At 44.2% G+C, this 23,905-nt stretch overlaps 1 protein-coding gene across 2 annotated transcripts in view; it reads left to right on the forward strand.

The window, feature by feature from the left end:
• Positions 1 to 23,905, forward strand: part of DPYSL2 (dihydropyrimidinase like 2) — a 422,636-nt gene that overhangs the window by 147,644 nt on the left and 251,087 nt on the right. The window contains exon 1 of one of the 2 annotated variants that reach the window (XM_078666614.1): positions 15,450 to 15,840. The exons of the other annotated variant lie outside the window; for it this stretch is intronic. Within the exon in view, the coding sequence (XP_078522740.1) occupies positions 15,802 to 15,840 (39 nt within the window). The 5' untranslated portion in view covers positions 15,450 to 15,801. Of the gene's footprint in view, positions 1 to 15,449; positions 15,841 to 23,905 lie in introns of those variants that run through there. 2 annotated transcript variants of the gene reach the window in all.

Consider the following 23,905-nt stretch of genomic DNA (forward strand, 5'->3'; position numbering starts at 1 on the left):
ATGGAACGAGGCGGAATGCGTCTCAATCCAGTGATGGTTAATTCGGTTTTTGGTGCGCGTCCAGTCGACAACGATGACTTCCCATTCTGGCTAGCAGAGAAGTTTGATCAACTGGAGGCGGTTTTTCCGAATTCTACTCCTGCTGATAAACATCGAATGTTAACGATTACTCTACCGAAGGATATAACTCCTGAACTTGTTGACTGTGAAAGCTGGGGAAAAACTTTTGCGGCAGTTTATACGAGGTGCTTCGGCACCCCGTCTATGAATGCCCTGCCTGAAATCATTAGACGTGTTCAGAATGATCACGGTCCGGAGGCAGCGGTTGAATTGGGTATGCGCCTGTGTGGTTCATTTGAGATTGTAAGTGATCTCATTCTCTCCAATGTTAAAGGAGATGCAGTTAACTTTCAGGTGTCGAATGCTTTGGCTGCTCTGCCCGATGCCGACAAACCCCGCCAGTTAGCAAAGATTGTGGTGGCCGCATATAAGACAATTGGCCGCACAAGTAGAGGTCTGAAATATTTTCCAGTGAAGGATAAAAAACAACCTCAGGGACAATCTGCAGTGACAGATGTCCAGCCCAAGTCCAAAAAACAGAATTGGCCTAAAAAACAGACACAGGGGAAGCAGACTAGGCAAACTCAGGATTCTGTTCCTGCTATACAAGCTCCTGCGCCGGCAGACAGAGTTTATGATTTGCGCGATCGCGCGATGATTAAATCACCTGATCGTTTTCAGGGTTCTGATCAACGCTCTCCTCGTTCCTTTCAGGAAACATCGGCCCAGAAGACCGGTGGTGGAGGAGGGGGTGGACGTGGACGTGGTGGCCAGCAAGGACGTGGTCAGTCCCGCCAGACGGACGGCGCAGTGAAGCAGGAGGATTCTACGCCTAAGCGTCCGCAGTTTGCGAAGAAGAAAGTCGCGGCCTTAACAGCGCATAGATATGCCACAGATAGTGAGAACGCGGCTTCGGAATCTGACGTGGGCTCTGACCTTGCTGGACAGCGCGGCGGAGATTACCATAGTCAGAGAGGCGCTCCGTCCACTACTGAGGGTGACATCGACTGAAGTTTTTGTCGTTATAGAAACAGCCGATATGAGATTGGCTCCCCCTGAAAGACTTTTTGAAATTGTCCTGTTAATTGAAGGTGACATACAGCGTACTGTCAGAGGGGTATTTTGGGAGAACCTTTCGTCTACGTACGACATTTTGCTTTCCGAGGCTGACTGGCCCCCACCTTTTGTGCTCGCAGCGCCGCGAGGGGAGGAGGTAATCCTTCCCAGTTTCGCGCACACTGTCTCAACTGAGCATGCGCAGCATTTTGCAGAAGAGTGGGCTCGGGCTCTTGCACCGGCTCTCTACCGCAACCAATGTGGTTGGGACAAATTGTCCCCATGCCACGAAATTCCTTTGCGGTCTGAGCCGCAGCCTCAGCCTCAATATCCCATACGGCGTGAAGCTAAAGCGGCCGTCGCAGAAATCCTTGAACAATTGGAATATCAGGGAGTTATTGAAACGTGTGTGTCACCAATGAATAATCCCCTTTTTACTGTGACCAAACCTGACGGATCATATCGTTTGGTATTGGAATACCGGCATTTGAACTCGCATTGCCGTAACTGTGCAGTACAGAATACTCACGGCTCTGCCCTAGTGGATAGTCTAGTGCGTAAGCGTTTCAAGACAACGCTTGACATTTCCAATGGTTTTTATGCCCACAGACTGGATGGCTTTAGCTCCCAATGGACAAGTTTTACGTCCGCTGGTGTGCAAAAATGCTTCCGGCGACTCCCAATGGGCTACAAAAATAGTCCAGGGGTCTTCACCTCCAGAATAGTCACACTATTGGAGGGAATCGATCCGGATGCATGTTCTTATGTGGATGATATTTATCTCACAGACGACGAAATTTGGATGCATCTGTGTCAAGTGAATTCCATAATTTGTACCTTTGCAGACATGGGTTACAAATTTAATTTTGCAAAATCGCACATTGCAGAACACACAGTGTTGTTTTTGGGCTATGAGCTCAACAATGAAGGTAGAGGTTTGGCTCCTCACTTCTTAGAGAAGTGCGCACAATTGCGCGCTCCAACAACTCTTAAAAAATTACAGTCTTTACTGGGCTTTTTGAATTTCGGCAGAACTTACATTCCGGATTATGCCCAGCGTATCAAGCCTCTATATGCTTTGATACAACCAACTTTCTCAAAATCATGCTGGCTGCCTGAGCATTCAGCCATTTTGCAATCCTTGCAGGCTGATCTGCTCGCTTCTGAATATTTACTGACTCGTGATAACCACACCAACCTGGTAATAAGAATAATTCCTGGGACGGTGGGTTTCACATACCTCACTTTTAATGAAGGTGACACAGTACCTATTGCTTACAAGTCACACTTGTACACTTCGGCTGAGATGCGGTTTCCCACAGTAGAAAAGGTTTTAACTGCTGTACAGATGGCTATTCTAAAGGAACGAGCACTGTCTCAGGGGAAACGCATGCTAGTGGTAACACCCTGTCCTCACTTGGAGGCAGTCACGAAAGCCAGTGTACCGAATTCAAAGGCTTTGCACCCTCGGTGGATTCAGTGGGCAGCGTCATTGTCATCCACGGATGTCATGTTTATTTTTGACGCTTCCTTACGGTCGCAGGAGTACTTGCAGTATGAATTCGTTCATCCTGCTCCTCTGGCTATGCGACCTTTGGAGGACTTCCATTGCATCATTTACACTGATGGGTCGGCGCAGGTTGCGCATGGCTCTAAACATGCCTACGTTTCCGCATGCGCCATTGTGGTCGGTGCTATGTTGAATGATGAGTTCGTTTCCAGGGAAGTGCACACGTTGCCCCTGGGCGATTGCACCGCACAATTGGCAGAGCTTCGTGCTCTCTTACTAGCTTTGGAGTACGCAGATCCAAGTGTTACTACTCTAATTGTAAGTGATTCTTACTACTGTGTCCAGTCTTACAATGAAAACTTGTTCTTTTGGATTCAAAATGATTTTCATGATTCCAAGGGTAGCACAATAAAACATAAAATGATCTGGGTTCGAGTGGCAGAGCTTAAGGCTATGTTGCCACTCGTTTATGTGATTCATACTCTCGGTCATCAGCGCGTAGGAGTTCACGCTGTTGGCAACTCGCTTGCTGATGAAGCAGCGAAATCAGCAGTATCTACATACTTAGTTGCAGCAGTTACTAGGTCTAAAACCAAGATTGATAGCGACATCTTGGCAGCGATTGCTGCCTCTGAGAAGGGAAGTAAACATCCTGCGGGATTCCCTTCGAAGTATAAATACCACTTAAGTCCCGAAAAGGTTCCTTTTGTGACAATTCCTGATGTTGGGGAACGGCTGATTCCCAACTCGGATCGCAGAACAGACTTGATTACAGCGGCTCATGAAGGTGTGGCGTCTGCGCATGCGGGCGTCTCAGCCACTGTAACGCAACTACAACAACGTTTCTGGTGGCGGGGACTGTACAAACAGACGCGTGATTATGTCCTTCTTTGTGACATATGCCAGCAGATTAAACCTTCAACTGCTACGCGTCCGCCACAGACTCAGTTGTACATTTCTAATAAACCACTAGGCTGTGTTTATTTAGATCACTGCGGTCCTTTTTCATCTGATACTGCGTATAAGTACATCTTAGTAGCAGTTGACTCATGCACACGCTTTGTGTGGGTATGGCCACATCGCAGCGCTGATTCACGGACTGTCATTAGAGATTTGCGTATCTTTATAGGGATTTTTGCCTGTGGTACCTTCCATTCGGATCAGGGTCCGGCTTTCGCCTCTAAGGCGTATAAGGATGCCATGACTGCGATGGGGGTCCAAGTCAAGTTTTCGTCACCCTACAGACCTGAGGGTAATAGTGTAGTTGAACGAATGAACCGTGATTTAAAGCAATCTTTGACAGCCCGAGTTATAGGCACTGGCAGAAACTGGCTGGCTCACCTCTATGGCGTGCAGCGTGCTCTTAATAATCTCCCTAGAAGGTCTCTGGGTGGGCGGACCCCATACGAAATGCTCTTTGGCATCAAGATGTACGTCCCTGACCTTGACGGTCTAGACTCTGTGGTTCGCGCCACTTCCTTTGACGCAGATGAACATTGCAATGTTTTACAGAATCTACAAAAGACCAGAGACACTCTTGCAAAGGAACATTTGCCCTCCACATCGGATGATGCGTTGCAGATCCCGGTAGTTGGCTGGCTACCCCAAGTTGGAGAACTGGTTCGGGAGAAGATCGACAACAAGAAAGAGTTTGGTCCCTCCTATCGAGCTCCAGTCCCAGTGCTTGGAGTGAAGGGCACAAGAACAGTCATTTTACCACCACTTCCAGGTCGTAAGGAAAACAGGTTTATTTCTATTGACAATGTCAAGATACACAGAGTGGCCGATTCTTCTTAGCATGACACCGGCTGTTTCCTGTCCTTCCATTGTGAGAAATTCAATTATGCCCACTGCTTCTAATAATGAACCTGAGGTGGCCATCGAATTACCTGCTGTTTCCAGTCCATTATTGAATAATTTACCAGGAACTAACCTTGATGAGACAGACTATACATACCCCACTGATTTGTCCATGCCTGACCTGCAAGCTCGTTTAGCCACGGAATCCAGATTTTCATTTGACTCTGCTTCCCTTGCCTCGAAAAAACCCTCTCAAATTGCGGTATATGCTAGCCTGTTTAAAAAACATTTTTTGATTCCTCCTTGGATATACATTTGGCTGGTCCTTTTTTCGGTTTACCTTTTTATGTCAATTGGTTTTGTGTTTTATTTTTTTCGAATTATGAATGGACACTATGTCGAGGAGAGAACTTGCATTACTCATTTAAATGGAACTTTGGCCCCACTTTCCTCTTCACATTCTACACACAGATTAAAAAGAGACTTGACTTTGGTTAACATCACAGCATGGCCTGTTCTGGATGGAATCGCGTGGGATGCAGTTCGTTTTCAGATTCATGGACCAACGGAAGTCGTTAATGTTCCTAATGTACTAAGAGTTAATATGGGGGATGTGGTGAAACAAAACATTCGTTCTGATGATTGGGATGTTAATGCTGTGGAAAGTTTGTTTTCTGATTTGAAATACTATGCTGCTTTTGATGCTGAGGATTTATATTTAGAATCTGCTAATTATGGTGAATTGTTCTGTTACCAACATTATGGCAATCACTTCTTACACAAAACATCTTCCCGAAGGGATGCTGTTAATTTTACTCAGTGGGAACATTGCCCAGCTCCTACACAAGGGAGTTCAGAAACGTTTCTTAAAAAGTATACTTATTTCACTGACTTTAACGAGTCAAATCGCGAATCCTTTTATTTTAAATTTCACAAACAGCCACTGTCCAAGGTTAGACTTACCGATACAAAATTGTTGTATTCGAAGGCCTTCCTAGGTCAATTAGTTACTGGGGGCTATGAGTTATGGAAGGAAACAATAGACCTTAAATCGGTTTGGGGTTCAAGGGCCTGGCAGGTACGAGGCACTGAGGCTTTGCACCGTGCATGTCTCATCCCGAATCATATGTTGTTTTTAAATGAAACCATTTCCCAGACCACATGCTTTGGATTGGCTACATCTAAAAGGTTAAACACCCCGTCTTTCCCGGAGTTGGAGGAATATGAGGATTGGAGTAATTTTACTCGATTGTCCATTAAAGATATACAGGCTCTGCTTCTTAATTCCTCCTTTAACATTTCCAGTATGAATCCCAAGGGTTGGCTGCTTTGGCACCGTAGTGCTGATTCTTGCCAAAAAAGATTTTTAAATATAACTGACGGTTTTAAGACTGTTAGATCTGATCCCCGGTTTGATTTGAGTCATACTGTCACCTCTTACTCTGTGGGCAAGTTGTGTCAAGCTTGGCTGAAACATTCAACTTTACCTGCGGTTAAGTATCACCTTTCCAAACTGAATGCAGACGTGGATTTGAATGATTTCGTTAAGGGCCCAGCTAGTGGCAGGTCGAAACGGTGGTTATATGGGGTTTACAATGAAATTTGGAAACTCTCACAGATTGAGGCTGCTTCACGCCTTAGGGCTATTGATCAGGCGAATCTTGAGAAAGTGCTTGCAGTTGTTGACAATAGCATTAACGTGCTTTCCTCTAGAATTTACACACTAGATAATATTGTGTCGTCTGTTGTTGATATTGTGCATGATGAAGTGTCAGTATTATACCATGGTCAAAATCAATTACGGTCAATCATGCAGTTTGCATGGACACTTCAGACTCTGAAAATGGGTAAAGTTCCCTGGGGATACATGAACGTTTCCTCTTTATTTTCACCGTTTAATTTGACAGATAAACAACGCTTGCTTTCAATGCGTGATGCTTCCTTTTCTATGCTCCATATTGAAAGGTTGGAATCTTTACCTTTTTCTGTGGCAGAAGCCACTACTGCTACGTGGCTTATCCACGGTTTAATAACACTGCCTTTTGCTTTATATAAGTTTTCAAATTGTATGAAATATGTGCCAATAGGTCGTTTTGAACCCTTAGGTAGCGGTTTTCTTCATGAGGTCTGGTCACTCCCATACACATACAGATGTTTCAAGGATGAACAAGAAGTTTATCTAACAGGGGATGAGTGTACTGAGACGCCTGATCATTCTTTAATGTGCAGACACATACAGTTACACGGTTCATGTAACAAGGACCGACCGAATATGGCTTGCGTTTTACAGGGCACGCCAGTTCCTGCTATCATCCCCACGTTTAAATTGTTAGAGAATGGTAGTTATTTAATGCTCAATAATGAAAACTGTTGTGGGTTAATTAAAGGTATAGCTTTCATAGTAACAGTAAGTGAGCGAGTTATTTGCTGCAGAAATGTTCTTTATCCTCCCACACGTGAACATAGGGAGTCTTCCATTTGGCCACAGATACCGACCTTGGGAGCAGAATTCAGCGGCATGGCTAGAATAAGAGCTCTATTGTCCCAGGTTCAGGCTCTTTTAAACACTGATTTGCCTTTGCATTTCGGAGCCATGGTCCGTTCTATCTTTAACGCATCCTCCACAACGGGCCTAGCGCATTTTTTTAAAGTTGTTAGCGGTGGTCTCGTGACTTCCTTTGAGAAGATTTTTGGAGTCATCCCTGCCTTCTTCCATTCTATTTTTTCGTCCTTATTTGGAGGGTTCCCGTTTTTACTTGCATTAGCGGCTGGCGCATTGGTGGTTTTCTGCCTTTTTAAATATGGATGCCCTTCCTGTGCAAGACCACGCTCAGCTGCTACTGACGCGGTTTCGCAACCGCATGCTTGATTATTATGGCACACTGCCGTTGGCGACTCTAAGCACGGCGTTTGGATTATCTTTTCGGTTCTCCTATTTCACCTGTGTCCAGCCTGTATTTCGCTGCCTGACCTGTGATTTCCTTTGGGCCATTGATTTGTGTCTCTGCGGACCAATATCTTCTGACGTCGATTTTGATCAACTGATGAGTCCTATCATTGCTCACGAGTTGGTTTGTTCTGACGAAAGGATTATGGCCTTGGCGGTGGCACATGGACTAATGGGTCCCTGGGATGTGTTGTCGGCAGCGCAAAATTTCTTGGAACGAGGTTTTCTTGAATACCCACCGAGCTGTCCTCTGATGGTTCTAGAGGATCCGGTGCTGGAAGATCACGTATGTTCCTTTCATCTTTTAAATTGGATGGCTGAACTGTTTTCGGATGAGGACAGTGACTTCCTCCTGGAGGCTGTTGCAGCTTACTTTTCATATACAGTCTTATCATAGACACTGCCTCAAATTGACATGCTGATTGATAGCATTTCCTTGATTTTATTGACTTTTAGTCAAGACATTTTTTTTCTTGCCTATTGGCTTGAGCCACATTATACTTGTGGGCTATTTTTTAGCATTAGTTTTTATAATTGAATTTTTATTCATGCTCGTTTATAATTGGATTCTGCTCTCATGTGATGGCACTTCTGTTATCTTATTTAGTCCGTTCTCGGATCATGGGGGGGTGTTGTATAGCTCCTATATATCCTTATATCGTGTTAAGTTAGCATAGGTACATTTGAGATTTAAACGCCATTTTTCCTTTCTTGCAACTTCTGCACACGACCCTTAATTGTTGACTTAGCTTTCAACCTAGTGGTTTGCCGTGGTGTATGTGAGAATAATATGTTATTGCTCTGATATCAGTTTTGTTTGTTAAACCATGTCTGCACGGAGAGTGCTGAAGTTTCAGGAGCAACACGATATGGAATTGTTATGAGGTCTGATCTCCACGCCTTCATAGTCATAACACAAGTGCAGCCTTTGCCAACTTGGGCTTGAGGCGGGATTGATATTGCTTTGCACGAGTTTTGTTAACACACTTGATGCGGTGCACATGCAGAGAGAGCTGGTGTATGCTGATGTGATTCCTTCATGCTAGGACACTAAGGTATGGGCCCGCCCTAAAACAACCCAAAGAGACCTTCTTAGCTAATAATATAATATATGTGTTAGGGAGGGTGAGATATAAGTGTTGTTAACTCTTATTCATTACAGCATGTTAACATGCTGTCACCATTCGCTTTTTATGTCTTAGTAACTATGCTGGTAATTTTGATACTGATAATAAGTATACTTGTATTATCTAAGATACTGCGCCTGAGAAGACGGCATTAGTAAATAAACATTTCAAATGCACATGTGTCTTCTTTACTCCATGTTCTGGTTTGTAATGATAATATAACGAAAGAGTGTTCATGAGTCCCACGTACCCTGAGGTACTGTAAGTTCATGTTCTGGTTTGTCTAAACATTGGGAGTTTGATATGTCCAATGAGACACTGTAGCTAGCTCGGTAAGGGGTGAGTTGGTTGCTAAGGTAAGTTTTGGGACACCCTAATTTGTCGAGGTTCCACTCCTCTGTGCACAGTTCTGTGTGAGTACAGAAACCCTGCTACAGGTTTTGCATTAATGAATCCTACATGTATGAGCTTAAACCAAATACACATATACATGTATGAGCTTAAACCAAATACACATAGAAATACACATCTTGCTTTATTGACAGACAATCCTATCAGAGATCCGTACTGTAAATCTGTACTGCAAAATTGTCGTTAAAGGCTTTGTGGTTTAGGGGCTTTGGGCATACTTGTCCATCATACAAAGTACATATAACAGTAAGCTTGCTTCGACAATATGTTCTGTGTGTCAGGTGATATGAATTCAACACCGCTGACGGTACTCATTTTATAGTCCTCTGGAGGATGAAAGGCTTAGTAGACCCACCAGGATTTCAACCTGTGACCATGCGATCATAAAATAGGTATCCACAGTAAATTCATTAGTTCACTCAGCCACCAGACCCAGCTCAACAAAACACTTTCCTCATAGGCCACACTTACATTCCAACACCTTTCCAACTAGAAACTACAATGTTTCATAAGGCTACGGGTCTTATCGCTAGTTAGTTTCACCCAACTACCCATCCAGGCACAATCATAGGAACAAGATTATGGTAGCACCTGACGTTATGGGCCCACCAATAATGAATTTAAGATGGCTTGTTAAATCTTATTTAATCTGCTATTGAGCAAAGGATACGACAACATCATGTTCTCCATTGTCATCTGAAAAAGAGGAAACCATGTTGAGACAGCTAAGGAAAACAAAATGAAATTCTTCAGTTTTTGGTGTCCGCTATTGCCAGATGCCGCCAACTTCTTTCAAAGATCTTGGAAAGGTGCTAGTTGCATTTAGCATGTCGACAGGCTCCAGGAAATGTGTATATGTCTGCAACCGACAGCTATATCTGACATTTATCCAATGTTACCATTACGACTGTAAACCAATATTTTCAAAACATGTATTTTACTCCTTTAAAGCAGACCTTTTTAAATATAGAAATCAAGCTAAGAAACTCCTCTTCGAAAATGCTAGCTTGTCGCACTTTGCTGACCTACACCCTTAATATGAGGAAAAGATACAATAAGTAAAAAGGTTTTTTTTAATTCCTTTGGTAGTCGGGGATAAGGCTGAACTTATGCAATGCCATAGACCAAAGCTTTCCAAACTGTGTGGCGCGACACGTTACTGTGTCGCGCCCCATGCGTAGGTGTGTCGCGCGATCAACATGCTCCATCACCCCGGTGGGCCTTCCAGCAACAGGCAGAGTGGTGCTGCAGGGGCTCTAATATGAATAACAAAGCCTCAGTAGCACGTTAAATGGTCTTTCAAAGACCTGTGAAGTGATCGGGTGCGGCTGTGTTTGTGCCCGGGAGCCGTCTGAGGGGCACTACCAATACTGAGACATTACAACATCCCAAATTGTGATCGGGCAGACCCTACAAGCAGTGTTTTCCTTCGCACCAGCTGTTTACCATAAAGGGATTGTTTCTCGAAACACTTGGCAGGCTTTTCTCTGTCGACAAAATGTATCTGGGAAGGCTAAAATATGTTTTGTAAATGAAGTGTTGCAGCTCTCACCGGTGACCGATGACTCTGTTCTAATGTATTGGTTTTATCAGTTTCTTTTTGGGCGAAGGCAGTCTTTTTTTTACTCTTTTTTTTGTCTGCTTTAATTACTTTCACATCTAGATAATGGGTCGTTTCATTTTATTTTCCGACTTGACAAATTGAGTTCATAAACTGTCATTATATCAGGGGTGCCTGGTGCATGCTCAGCATCCCTTCAAAGTACCATTTGAGAAGACTTAACACATTCTTACCGATTATGGATTCAGGCAGAGCTTTTCAGTTTATCAAAATATGCATATTTAATTATGAAATACATATCTCCATTTCAAAAAAATAAACTCAACCATGTGGGTTTTCTTCAGGTCCATACAAACATACGTACATTATCTCTGGCGGATGTGTGTGGGGGTGTGTGTGTGTGTGGGGTTGTGTGGGTTTGTGTGGGGTTGTGTGTGTGGGGGTGTGTGTGTATGGGGGGCGTGGGGTTGTGAGGGTGGGTTGTATGTGTGGGGTTGTGTGTGTGGGGTTGTGTGCGTGTGGGGTTGTGTGTGCGTGGGGTTGTGTGTGTGGGTTGTGTGTGTGGGTTGCGTGTGTGGGTTGTGAGTGGTTGGGACGAGCTCGCTGCGCTCGCTCGCATTACCGTGTCCCTGAAAATCTTTTCACAAAAAGGTGTGTCACCAACATGAAAAGTTTGGAAAGCTGTGCCATAGACCATCAATTTACGAATTTGGGCTGGAGGAGGAGACTAATGAGTTTCTAGTCAAGGTAATTGAACCTAGCTATTAAAAAAAAAATCACGTTTCTTAAGGTTGCCTATTTAGTCTGGAAGCAAATCAAACGTAAGATATGGGTCTTAAATTTGAATGCCTACAACCCATTGCAGCTTCTGCTGTGCTTCCTATAATTTTTCGGGATCAAGTGACAAATAGATGGAGCTTAAAAGGAATACGCCGCTTAGGGGATATGTGTGATGAGGGCCAATTATTATCATTTTTAGACCTACAGTAAAAATATGGATTAGGTAAACATGAGTTCTTTAAATATCTCCAAATTCGTAGTTTCTTTGCTCGGCTGGGGTCAGGAAATGGACAACAGTTTGTAAAGATTCCTTTAATTGAAAAAATGAAAAAAAACAATTGGTTAATTCTATCAACAATTAATGGAAACATTTTCTGATCATTTAGATTTTTGGAAACTAAAATGGAAAATAAATTGGGTGATGAGGACATTAATATAAAAAAATCTGTTGAGCTTGCTAATCAAGTTTTAATGACGGGAAGAATCCGTAGTCAACATTATATGGCCCTTTATGATCTATATTATACAACAAGGAAGATTTCTAAATGGGGGGCAACTGTTGGAGTTAAATGTAACAGGTGCGGCTTATATGCAGCAGATTCAATACATATGTTTTTTTCATGTCCTAAATTAGGGGAATTTTTCAAGGAAATTGAGTCGTTTTGTCGTTTTATAATGGGATTCCCTGTGACAATAACAGGTGAATTAGTCCTAATTGGGGTTGGGTCGAATAGGGTGGCTAATACTAGATCTAGAGCAATAGTCTCTTTTTTATTTATAAGTATGGAGGTCGTACGTGCTTGTGTCACAAACGATTGGATTAGCCCTGATCCACCCATCTTTATGAATTGGCATTCAAACTGCTAGCAATGTACATCTGGAGCGATCAATTTATAAAACTAAAGGGAGAAAGAAAAGAACTATGGGAGCAAAAATGTGGTCTCCAAAATCAGAATGGATTTAATTGAATAATTGAAGTACGAAGGTTGTATAAATAATGAGTTGTTGTTAGGGAAACTCTGCCCACCTATAAGTCTGACATTGTTTTTCTTTATGTGTGTTGCCTATGAAATTGTATTTGTCTTGGTTTGAACTGTATCATAATTTTATGTTGCCATCAGTGATTATGTTGCCTTGTCTAAAAAGGGGTTAAAATATACTTAATAAAATATTTTTTTTAAAGGAAAATTAATAAACATGACCTTTAAAAAGATTCTGCATATGTAGTATAGATGTATCTGGGGGACAGAACCAACAGCATTTGTAAGATATACGAAAAGAAATACAGGTCAAGTGGACACTTTCTTCAATATAGTGGTATTTTCTCCCCCTTTTCCCAGACCTAGACGTTTTTGTGTAGGTGGTTACCTTTGTATATGATGACAGTCTGAAGAATTGATTTTCATGTGATGTAATTTGATTTTATGCTGCAGTTTCACAGTGCACTGCTTTTCATTATTTACAAAGAAATCCTGGGGAGTGCCTCACTGAAGTGTGCTTTAAACCATTTTCTGTTCTGATATGTTTGTGGTTGGGAATACTTTAAAATATACCAATGTGCCACATATTCCACCATGGGACAAATGCATGGTATCTTCATGACCAACATAAGGTTTAATATCATCTGCATTTTTGTCTGGAAAGGCAGCCCTACCAAGTACCACACATCAGGGGTTAGACTAACACAGCTTTTTAACCCCTTCCATGCTGCCGTCGGCCATTGGCCGACGGCAGCACTACCTGCCCAGTGCTGCCGTCGGCCAATGGCCGATGCGGCCCCGCCCATTTTGCGGAAGTGCTGCACTTCCGCAAAATCGGCGGCTCTTGAAATGGGTTAATCATTACCAAATTCCTTAACTAAAGCATTTGGTCACCCAATTCTGGATACTCTTTTGAGCTCAGCAGCAATTGTTTATTATCATGACTATGTTTCAAAACTCCAGTTGTCGGCGTGGTGAAGAAGACAGACAGCTTTTAACTACTGCCAGCAGAGCATGAAACTTCATGGGTTGAGATATTTGTCATGAATACATGGTGTACTGTCAGGAGGCTGGCGTGGGCTGTTCCCATCATTTACAAAGGTGCAATAAGTGCCGCAAGAAAATAAATTCAATGTCAGGACTAGAGGTGAAGGCCCCTGGTCGTCCTCTGTATCCCCTTGGGTGTCGTCCTGATCTGAGGAGCTGGTGAGTGGAGGAACGGAGGTGGTCTGATGGGATTATCAGGCAGAGGGTCCTTATTATGGAAGGCATGTTTAAGACGAATGAAGGCGTCATGTTCTACCCCTTCCTGTTTTTTGTCGCTTGGTGCCTGCATGAGGGGTATCCAGACTAGCCAACCTGGCGCATTCCTGCGCTAGCTGCTGCGAGAGCCCGTGCTCTGTGCTACTGCACGATATATGTAGAGGTATCAAGGTCCTTGTAGAAGTCATCAAAGGGCAGCTACTCTAGGGGGTCCCCCTGTGCATCCTCATAGAACTCCATACTCAATATAAAGGTAATGGGGTGACCAACGGTGAGAGCCAATATGGAAATGAAAAGGGATTGGAGACAACCAAACAACTTTAAATAGGCAGTGCCTCAATATATTGGGTTCACGTCCGGGACACTCTCCCCTGATGAAGGTAATTACAAGGTGACCACAAGCCTGGGAGGTGTGTCCCAGCAGGCCAACCACGCTGCCTTAGGTAAGCAAAATCGAGCCCTCACGGACTGTCAACACTGTGGAGGAAGGCCGGGTGAATTAAAAGGGGATTACTGACCCCCTGAGGTGTCATGCATGAATGCGCTATGGGCTACAGAACCTGCACTCTGGGTGTACACAGGTGGTTAATGAAAATGCCCTTCGTGGGCTAAGGACCCTTAATCCAAAGGGCGTCACTCTCCAGGATTTGATGGCTCATAAAACGTGGCGCGCAATCAAAAAGTCAACAACAACCCTGCTCAAACAGTAAAAACAATATGGAGGTAAGGAGGAAGATACTTAACTTAGGCTGCGAGCAACGAAGAAAGAGGACTATGGGACTTGGTTGAAGGATTATATGGGTCCTTTACTTGGCTGTGGCGCATCTGGGAGATGCGTCACGTTGTGGGTGTTCCAGCACAGAGGGGGGAGGGGCGTTCCGGCGCAAGACCGCTTCGGAAAAGTGGCTGAATGAAATCTACAAGATTTCACTCAGTCACTTTAACGGGCATGCTGCGCCAAAACCCTGCGCCTGCTTGAAGCAGGCGTAAGGATTGAAGTAGCATGTTAGGCATAGGGGCACCCCGAGCCTTGCTGGAGCTGCGTTGCGATTGGGACGCGACTAAAGCAATGCGCCGCCTTTATGCTGGGGTATGCGACACGCATCTGCTCATCCGTGCACCACGGCGCGCCACATTGTAAATGCGGCGCATCAGTGGTGGGGCACGGGTGGTTTGGCTGTCGCAACTGTTTTGGCCGTCCCTACGGATTAGCAGAGATGCACCAGAAGTTGTAAATATGCCCCACTGTGTCTGCCTGCCATAGTGCTTTCTCCGTGCTCCTGACAGACAAATGAAAAAAAAGTATATTTGCATTTCTGATATCCGATCCTGCAGCAAGCGCACTTGCAAGTCCCATACTTAACAGTAGACCCGATTCAGCCTCAACATAAATCAATAGGAGAAATAGTCTACCGATTATTTTTTTTAAATCTCCCACTTTCCTCTTCTAAAAAGTTTGCATGTATGCATTTTCAAGTGTAAAAATGTAAATATAATATAGTAATAATATAAAAAAATATTGCCGCATTGTACCGCATAATGATTTACCGGGAAGTAATCGGGCATTCGGCGTAATTCGAGTACTAATTAACAATAATAAAACAGTAAACATTTCATAGGGTACAAACGGCTTGCCGCTGCTTTATTAATATTCCGTCACGCGCGGTTTGTAACGGCCACTAGCATCCACACCATAGAACTGTCCCTTCTCGAACGCTCATTTTCTTTTCCTGCAGCCACCTGCCTCACCGCACTCCATGGAAACTATCACGCTACATTTTGGCAACCCAAACTAGAGTCATCGCCGTTTCGCTTTCCCGCCAGACCCGCCTCTGTCCTCTCTATTCGAATCAGCGACGAGATTCTTTCATTTGCAAATCCGTCGCGAAAACCCAATCGATGATGCCAGGTCCTGGCGTGACAGGCTTACGCGCGCGCACTCGTTGGATCACACGCACGCGCTCTATGGTTCTGCGAAAGATGGCAGAACGGAGGGAGGGGGAGAAAAGGAGAGAAGTGAAAGAAGGGAGTGGCGGCTACGTCGCGCATGCGTAGTGTTACCCTGCTGCACAGCTCTTTATTGCCACAGTCTCCGAGGCTGGGCTGGCAGCAGAGGAAAGAAGCGGGGGATATTTTTTATTTTTTTTATACCCCCCTTCTTGGAATTCCACCAAGGGGAGATAGCCATCCTACTCAGAAGCCTTCTCCGCAAAAAACCTTTATTTAAATAAAGAAAAACTCCGCGTGTGCATCTGACCCTTGGGGGAGCCCGTTGCATCGCATCATACAGTGCCCCCTCCCCAAAGATGTCTTACCAAGGGAAGAAAAACATCCCTCGCATTACGGTGAGTGGGGGCCGCTGCATGCTGGGAGGGTGGTTGCATTTTGCATAAGGGAGGCGTCTTTGTGCTGTGGGTGATGAGCTAGGCTGGGCAGGAAGGGATGCAGGAGCGGAGGGGAGATGATGCAAGATGGATGGAGGAGTCCTGATAAATCTCTGCTTGTGAAAAAATCCAGGGAGATTAAAATATCACACGCGCACACCCCCGTAATGGGCAACCTGATGATATTTGTAGGAAAATAATACAAAATGGAGAACAAGTGGTCTTCAGCTACGCTGGTTTTGAGACATGATCTTCCTGCACACAACATTACTAGAGGGGGCGGAACGGTCAATTAGGTGGGTAGGAAGGTGATCATATGTGTCTGTGAAGTGACTACTATTCCTGTAAAAAAACCAAAAAACAGGTGAAGAGACACAAGCTGTAACTTTACATTAAAATAATTGATGCTCTTATACAGAAAATATAATCAGGTGGTTCAAAGCTGCAACATCGATGGGGGCGATTATCTGCGTGTTTATTTTCAATCTATGGTACTCCTAGAACGATTTTAAGGAAAGAATCGGCGATAGGAGGGATCAGGAGAATTTAAAAAATGAAGGTCTAGGTCATTTCCTGTAAAATATGTTTGCCAGGGGACACGGAGGAGACATTGCCTGGGGACTGGAATTGGAGGGCTACTTCTAAAATAAAATTATGATCTCTGCTGTTCATGCAAATTACGTATTGACAAGAGAGCAAGAATGTGTGCTTTATTCGGTGAAGAGGAAGGATGTGCATGCTATAATTATACATTGTACTGGGGGGAAGTGCTTCCGTTTTGCAAAGGAATAAAAGGTGATCGGCTGTTTCTGTGTGTTTTTCCCGCAAAATGTATGCTGTTTATGCTACATACCCATATTTCAAAATACTGAAGCGTAGAGCTCAGCAATGCTGTCTTATATAAAATGAAAACACCCGTCCTTATTGCTTTTAAGTACTGTTAAATGGAGCTCTTCATCTGCTACAAGCTTAAAACGACCACAGTGTCACCAAATTAAATATATTAACTTGGTAGGGGCGGGCTGTAGGTGACCTGCAGCTGTTCTGTTATGTAAAATGCGTGGCCCTCCAGTGAAATACATGCTGGAAAGGGGGAGGGGCGCCAGCCGCTTGGTTTAGCAGAAAGGCATACAGCTGCTGTAAAATTAACAGTATGGGGCGGGGTGTGGTGGAGCAGTACTGCATTACTTGATTTGGGTTTGATGCTAGAAAGGTGAGAACGGTGCTAATTCGCCAGCCACTAGTTCCATTCAGACACCAGTTTCCACACCCAATGGCCAACCTTCAGGGCACCTACATTGAACGACTCAACAGTGTCCTGGTTTATGCCTCAGAATGAGATGGCGCCCAGTAAAATACGAAGTGTGTATTCCTTTTGTGTTCAATGAACAGCTTTAGTGCAACGAGCCGTTAAGGAAAGGTGGGCTATGAAGGATGCCGGTAGTGATGGGGATAGGATGCAGAATGCCTCCTTGTGTGCACAGCCCGGTGCTCAGGAGGCTTGCACGGAGATGTGCTGCTCCCTGAAGGGGCTTTATTCCCTCATACAAAGAGACTGCTGTGATGGGAAGGCGCTGGGCACCGCCACCGAGCTGCCCTTCCAGCAGGCAGCGGCGCTGCCTGAAAGCATAGCAGATGCTGTGCTCCCGTTTTCCGTCCTCGGTGCAGAACAGTTCTCCACAGCACCGTCCCGTGGCCCTGTGCCAGGTGTCTCCTGGGAGTCTGGCGTGAGCGCTGCATTCTAGGCACGAATATTGTGCTTTCTATAATATTTGGACCATTTATATTGCTCAAGTCGAATTGTTCCTTGGTGTTTAAAGAATGTCGTCACCAGAGAGTTCTATTCATTTAATGTTGGCTTCTGGATCTGGCACATTAGCATGTTTGCCTAGGATTATGCACTGGTGGCCCAAATTTAGAGGCAGAGAAATTGTCTTAATGCCAGATTTTGTGTCACTTCTGGATTGCATCACTTCGACCTCAGGCTTTGGCTAGATGCTTGTATTTTCTTTTGATCTCCGGTGAAGGCACCAACAATCAACCTGAGGAATAATGCGACACCTCTAAATGCTTTGATTTTAAAATCTAGATGATCTTGGTCAGATTTTACACGTTGGTTACACATTCAATTATATTTTAGGCTTATGACATGAGGGATGTGTTCAATGATCCGAAAAATAAAGCTATTTTTCTGAATCTCAGAGAGGACGATGACGGTACGGTTTTATGACGATGCCACTGTTCTGCATTTTTGGTGTAGAACATGCAAAACCACATTAAACTGTGTCTGGATAGCGTTGTTTCATTTGATTTGTTTTTTATGTGTTTTGTCAGTTTCTATTTTCATGTAAGGTGAATTTATGGTGTCTGTGGCTGTTTGAGTTTAGCCTACGCATTTTCAACCTGCCTCTTGACTGTTGTGGTAAAGCTCTATAGTCAGCTGAAAGGAAGGATACAACCATGCTTTTGGTCCTTCCACAACGTAGTATCTTGTTCTCATCTTACGAGTGTCCTAAGCCTGGGCCCTTTTTCTCGTGTCCGTAATGCCCAGGAATTTTGGGGTCACCTACAACCTACTGTTTGAGGTCGTTATACATATATGCCCATTCAATGCTTCAAGGGTACTGGGGTATGAAACCACTTATTGAGTATTTCTTATGGTTTGGTTTATTATGAAAATGTTGCAGGCCCTCCAATAGTTTGAATGTAATATAGAAGAAGTAGAACAGTCAAACTGTTGCTAGCCGACTGCGAACGTATATTGTACCTGGTGAAGTTAAACTCTGAACCGATCGAATATGATTCATGGTTACACCATTCACATTTTCCTGAGTCTTGGCTGCTGGTTAAGGCCTCCCTCATGTCTACATTTACTGTGCCAATTTCTTTAGTTGCAGTGTTTTAATTAGTCAAAATAAATGTGTGCCGTTGTCCCAGGCTCTACTCAGAAGCCCGCTCCCGGGACTGTTGCATGTCAGTGGGCCGAATACCAAGGCTTTGTATCTGGAATCCCACCTCATGCCTCTTTAATTTACTACTAGACACTCTACAACACTTTATTTCACTCCTGCAGGTCTGTCATTTCTCCCTTTGAGATGATTTTTATGCCTCGTCTTTCTCCTCCTTTCTCGTTTGTGCTTGTTTTTTCTCTCTCTTGCTCTCGGGAAATGTCAGATGAAGAAAAATGAGTGCCGACCCCAGAAATATGTGCTGGTGGGCCCCACAGGCACAAATTAAACACTATTTAGTTGCTACAATGGAGTGTTTATCTTTGGTCATGTGAGGGATCTAAAAGTAAAAAAAATCTGGGGGTACTCCGAAGTAGGGTAAACTGCCTTGTTATGCACTTTATTAAACTATGCTTTCAGCAAGGAGAATAAACAATGTCTAATCTTTTCTTGTCAAGACCTGCATTATGCCTGCTCTTGGAGTTTAAATTAATTGGGCCACGCTCTGATAAGAGGTACTATACATAACCGCTTTGCAGCCCTCAAAGTCCTTAAAAGCAGAGTTTCTATTCACTGGTTAGGACTAGGGACACACCTAAAGTGGATACAAGCTCTAGGGGTCCTTTCCTACTACAAGGGCGTGAGGAAAGCTGACAGCTTTAAAATTCTGCTAGACACCTTGCCTCAATGGCTGCGTCACTTAAGAAGTAAGGTTCTTCCTCGGGATGGAGTTAAGCTGATATAAACATTATCATTATTTATATAGGTTGGCCTATACATCCTCACATTATTTTGCAGAATTTATCCTGGATACAAGCTCTAGGGGTCCTTTCCTACTACAAGGGCGTGAGGAAAGCTGACAGCTTTAAAATTCTGCTGGACACCTTGCCTCAATGGCTGCGTCACTTAAGAAGTAAGGTTCTTCCTCGGGATGGAGTTAAGCTGATATAAACATTATCATTATTTATATAGGTTGGCCTATACATCCTCACATTATTTTGCAGAATTTATCCTGAGTACCTGAAAGAGGAGTGCAGCCTGAATCAGGACATGTAGGGGCTTCACCTGTGATCGTGAAAAATCCTGACATTTTTGCTGGTCTTTGCTAAGCCCATTTCGGTTATGGGCTGTTCGGCATGAGTGAAGCCTAATAGGCTTGCAGAATTTTGTTGGGAAAGGTAGAAGTTGGCAGAGAAAAAGCTGCATGACTGTGATGCCTAAGGAAGTGAGTGTATGACTGAGTGTAGGATGGGCCTCCGAAAGAGAAAAGGTTCGGGTGAAAAGGCTTCACTTAATTACAGACAATAGCTCTGGGCGCATTCCATTCTATTGTGCCTTTGCTCACTGCGTCATTTGGAAATGGGACTAGGCCTATGCAAATTGGACGGGACCCAATCCCTACTGCCGACTTTTGACAGAGGAGCAGACGCACAGTGTTCCCCCAAATTTGGTGGATTCACATAGTATTTTACATCTGGTTCCCTAACTACCACAGCCTACACCATTCTCCAACCGGCCACCATTCCTGTCACCATTTCAAAATGGAAGGGAATGCTCAGATGTGGGTCCTGTGCTCACGATGCCTTTGGATTCAAGCTAGCCCAGCTGATAAGGGGTGCTACCCCGAAACTGATCCCATGATGCTTGTTTCTGGTCCTATGAAGACCTAGTATGCAGTTCGGGCTGGACTGTTCCCATATGGAGTATAGTCAAGACTGATATGCATATGGTGTGGCCCTAACAGGAATGGCACAGTGAGCTAAAAAACAATGGCTTTTGGCCCAGATCTCCATGCTGGGGCGTATGTTTAACAATGTTCAGCATTCCGTCCATCATCTTTTTGTGTTACTAAGCCGCCCTAAGTGGGAAGGGTATGCTCAGACGTAGGTCCCATGCTTACTCTGCCATTGAATTCAAGGTAACTTGGCGGGTGAGTTGTGATAGCCCGAAACCGTTTCCAGGATGCTTGTTTCCATTCCAGGGCAGACCTGGCTTAGCGGATCAGGCTGGATTGTTTCCATGGAGAGCAGGGTCAAGACTGATTTGCATATGGCGGGGTCCAAACTGGAATGGTGTGGTGAGCAAAAAACAATGTCACCCTAAGTGGGAATGGTGTGCACAGATGTGGGTCCCGTGCTCACTATGCCACTAGATTCAAGGTAGGCTGGCTAATGAGGGGCGATATCCCAAAACCGGCCCCAGGAAGCTTGTTTCCGGTCCAGGGAGGACATGGCCTGGCAGTTCGGCCTGGACTGTTCCCATGGGGAGCAGGGTCAAGACTGATTTGCATTTGGCGGGGTCCAAACTGGAATGGTGTGGTGAGCAAAAAACAATGTCACCCTAAGTGGGAATGGTGTGCACAGATGTGGGTCCCGTGCTCACTATGCCACTAGATTCAAGGTAGGCTGGCTAATGAGGGGTGATATCCCAAAACCGGTCCCAGGAAGCTTGTTTCCGGTCCAGGGAGGACATGGCCTGGCAGTTCGGCCTGGACTGTTCCCATGGGGAGCAGGGTCAAGACTGATTTGCATATGGACGGGTCCAGATTGGGGTGGCGTGGTAAGCAAAAAATAGTGGATTGCACCCAGATCTGTGATTGGGGCTGAATGCTTGCTTTGTTCAGCATTCCTTCCATCATTGGTTCTTTTTGCATTTGAAAGGGTATAGATGACGAGGGAGTAGCAGGTACACATGAAGACATAAAGAGATATCCGTGGAAATTCAGGGCTAAGCAGGGGAAGTTGGGAAGAACAGAGTGGAAAAAGGCAGGATTTATAGCGAACACATAGCGATAACAGTAGAAGAGGGAGGTACAACTTGAAAACATTCATCTGTAAAAGAAATAGTAAAGCTGGAGATCAAGTATGCAAGGAAATCGGTGAGAAAGCAGAGAGGTGTTAACTATTCAAGAATGGCCAAAAAGACAAAATATCTAGTACTGAAAGAAAAGAGTGGGTGAGAACGACTGGACATGGTCTGCTGGAAAATGGAGAAAGACAGGGACTGCTTGCCACATGGGAAGCAGTTGATATTGGAGTCCTTTTGAAGAAAGTTGATTAGAACTGAATTGAAAATTGGGGAGAAGAACCACAGAGAAGAGATATGTACAGAGAAGAGAATTTATCAGCTCTTATGAGGAGGGGGCATTCAGAGCAGTTGGAGAGTGAGGGGAAAGAGGGCCTCATAGGAGACGAGGTCTATTAGGAAAGAGTGGTAATCATGACCACTAGATCAAGGGGAAGCAGGAACTGCCTGGTTGCGAGGGGTCCAAGACCTACGATAGAGTAAGTGAACACGATATGCAGATGAGAAATGGGGCTACGGGTTCTATTTTCATGCCACTGTCTCGATGACGTGGTCTTCCATGTCCATTTTATAATTTATTTTTGGTTCTTCATAACACACCCAGTGTCCCCTTGATGTCACTTCGGAACTCCAATCCGCTTGGTGGGTGCAGAACAAAGGACAATTGGCTTGATTCGAAGTGTTCGAGAGTGTTCTCTGAATGGTGTGGCATTTGTCCACAATGGCTTGGAAGTTCTGTTAAAGAGGTTTTCATCTACCTGTAGTGGCTTCAAAGCTAATGATAAAGTCACCCAGTTTGTTGGCCCTATTGAAGACATACATAACCGTTACACTTTATTATTTATAATGAAAGCTGGACAAATCAACTTGGTCAAAGTCTGAAGCTGATTTTTTTGAAAATGTTGCTTTTCATGACATTGTTTTACAATTGTACTCACTTGGTATTGAGACATCTTTAAATCAATATCTCAACAGAACGAGATGTTAAAGGTGATCAAAATGTTCTCAGTTGATGTACTGGTAATGGGCAATGATACTTTTCATGTTGCTATGTAAACAGCTGTGAAAGGAGCATTTAAAAAAAAGAAATCACCTTACGATATCATTGCTTATCAGTGTTGTGGATACATAATCATGCATTAATAATGAATACGCAAAGAGTTGACTTAATCTACGACACCCACAAAAAGCTTAGAAAAGCTGATAGAATGTATTGTTAATTATTTTTGGCAATGTATTTCTAAACATAGCTAGCAATATAGGCTGTTTTTGAGGAAGGATACCCATTTGCTGTTGGCGTGGTATGAAAAGAGCAAGAAGGTTGAGAGAAGAGGTTTGGAAAATCTGAGAGTTTTGTGGTTGTAATTCAGGGGAGGGTTGGCACTAGAAATAATAATCCACATTTGTAAAGCGCACAATCACCCGTAAGGGTCTCTAGGCGCTGGGGGCCTGCGGGAAGATTAAGCAAGCTATTGCCCAGAGTCACATGGCGCTGGGCTAATCTGCCGCCGGTTCCAGGGATCGAACTGTGATCCCCAGATTCCGGAGTCAGTCAGTGCTAAAACATAATGGTCCCGATTCACAAAGAGCCTCCGGAGTCGTGATGTAGACTCAACGCTACAGGTTCCCACTGAGGAGATTCCGCCAGGAGTGCGGAGATTCCGCCAGGAGTGCAGAGATTCCGCCAGGAGTGCAGAGATTCCACCACGACCACAGAGGTTCTTTGTGAATTGGGCCCAATGTATTGCTCTGACATTTCAGTAAAAAGTGTTGGAGCTATGCTAAATCACCACACCTGAACTTAGACTATGACGGACTATGGTGTACTCCTAATGTTGGTAAAGAAAGAGGTTATCACTTAGATAATATTGAGTTGGTTTCATTTGATCAGTCGACAGCCTTTTCTATAAATTGGCACAGAAGGCATGTGTAGGTCTGTGCTGGGGCAGAGCTTCTCGTAACGCAGACGTAGGCATCAAGGAGTGTGGGAGCATATATATAACACCTACCAATGAACCTACATATCTAGTAGTATAATCCGGTTGTGCCATTAATTTACACCCAAAAACTTCCTTTAGTAGTTTTGTGTTTTTTTTAACCTATATATTTGGAATGGTTGTTTCTACTGGAGTTAACCTTCACCTGTTGATCTTCTGCAGCTACATTGTTAGATAGCTTGCACCAGATTATAGCTCGCTTAATGTTACTAAGGCCCCAGAACTGCCTGAAACCGGACCCCTTAAAAGTTACAAATTTAAAATTCAGTTGAGAGA

This window comes from Lissotriton helveticus, chromosome 11, assembly GCF_964261635.1.
Source record: "Lissotriton helveticus chromosome 11, aLisHel1.1, whole genome shotgun sequence".
NCBI classification, from domain to species: domain Eukaryota; kingdom Metazoa; phylum Chordata; class Amphibia; order Caudata; family Salamandridae; genus Lissotriton; species Lissotriton helveticus.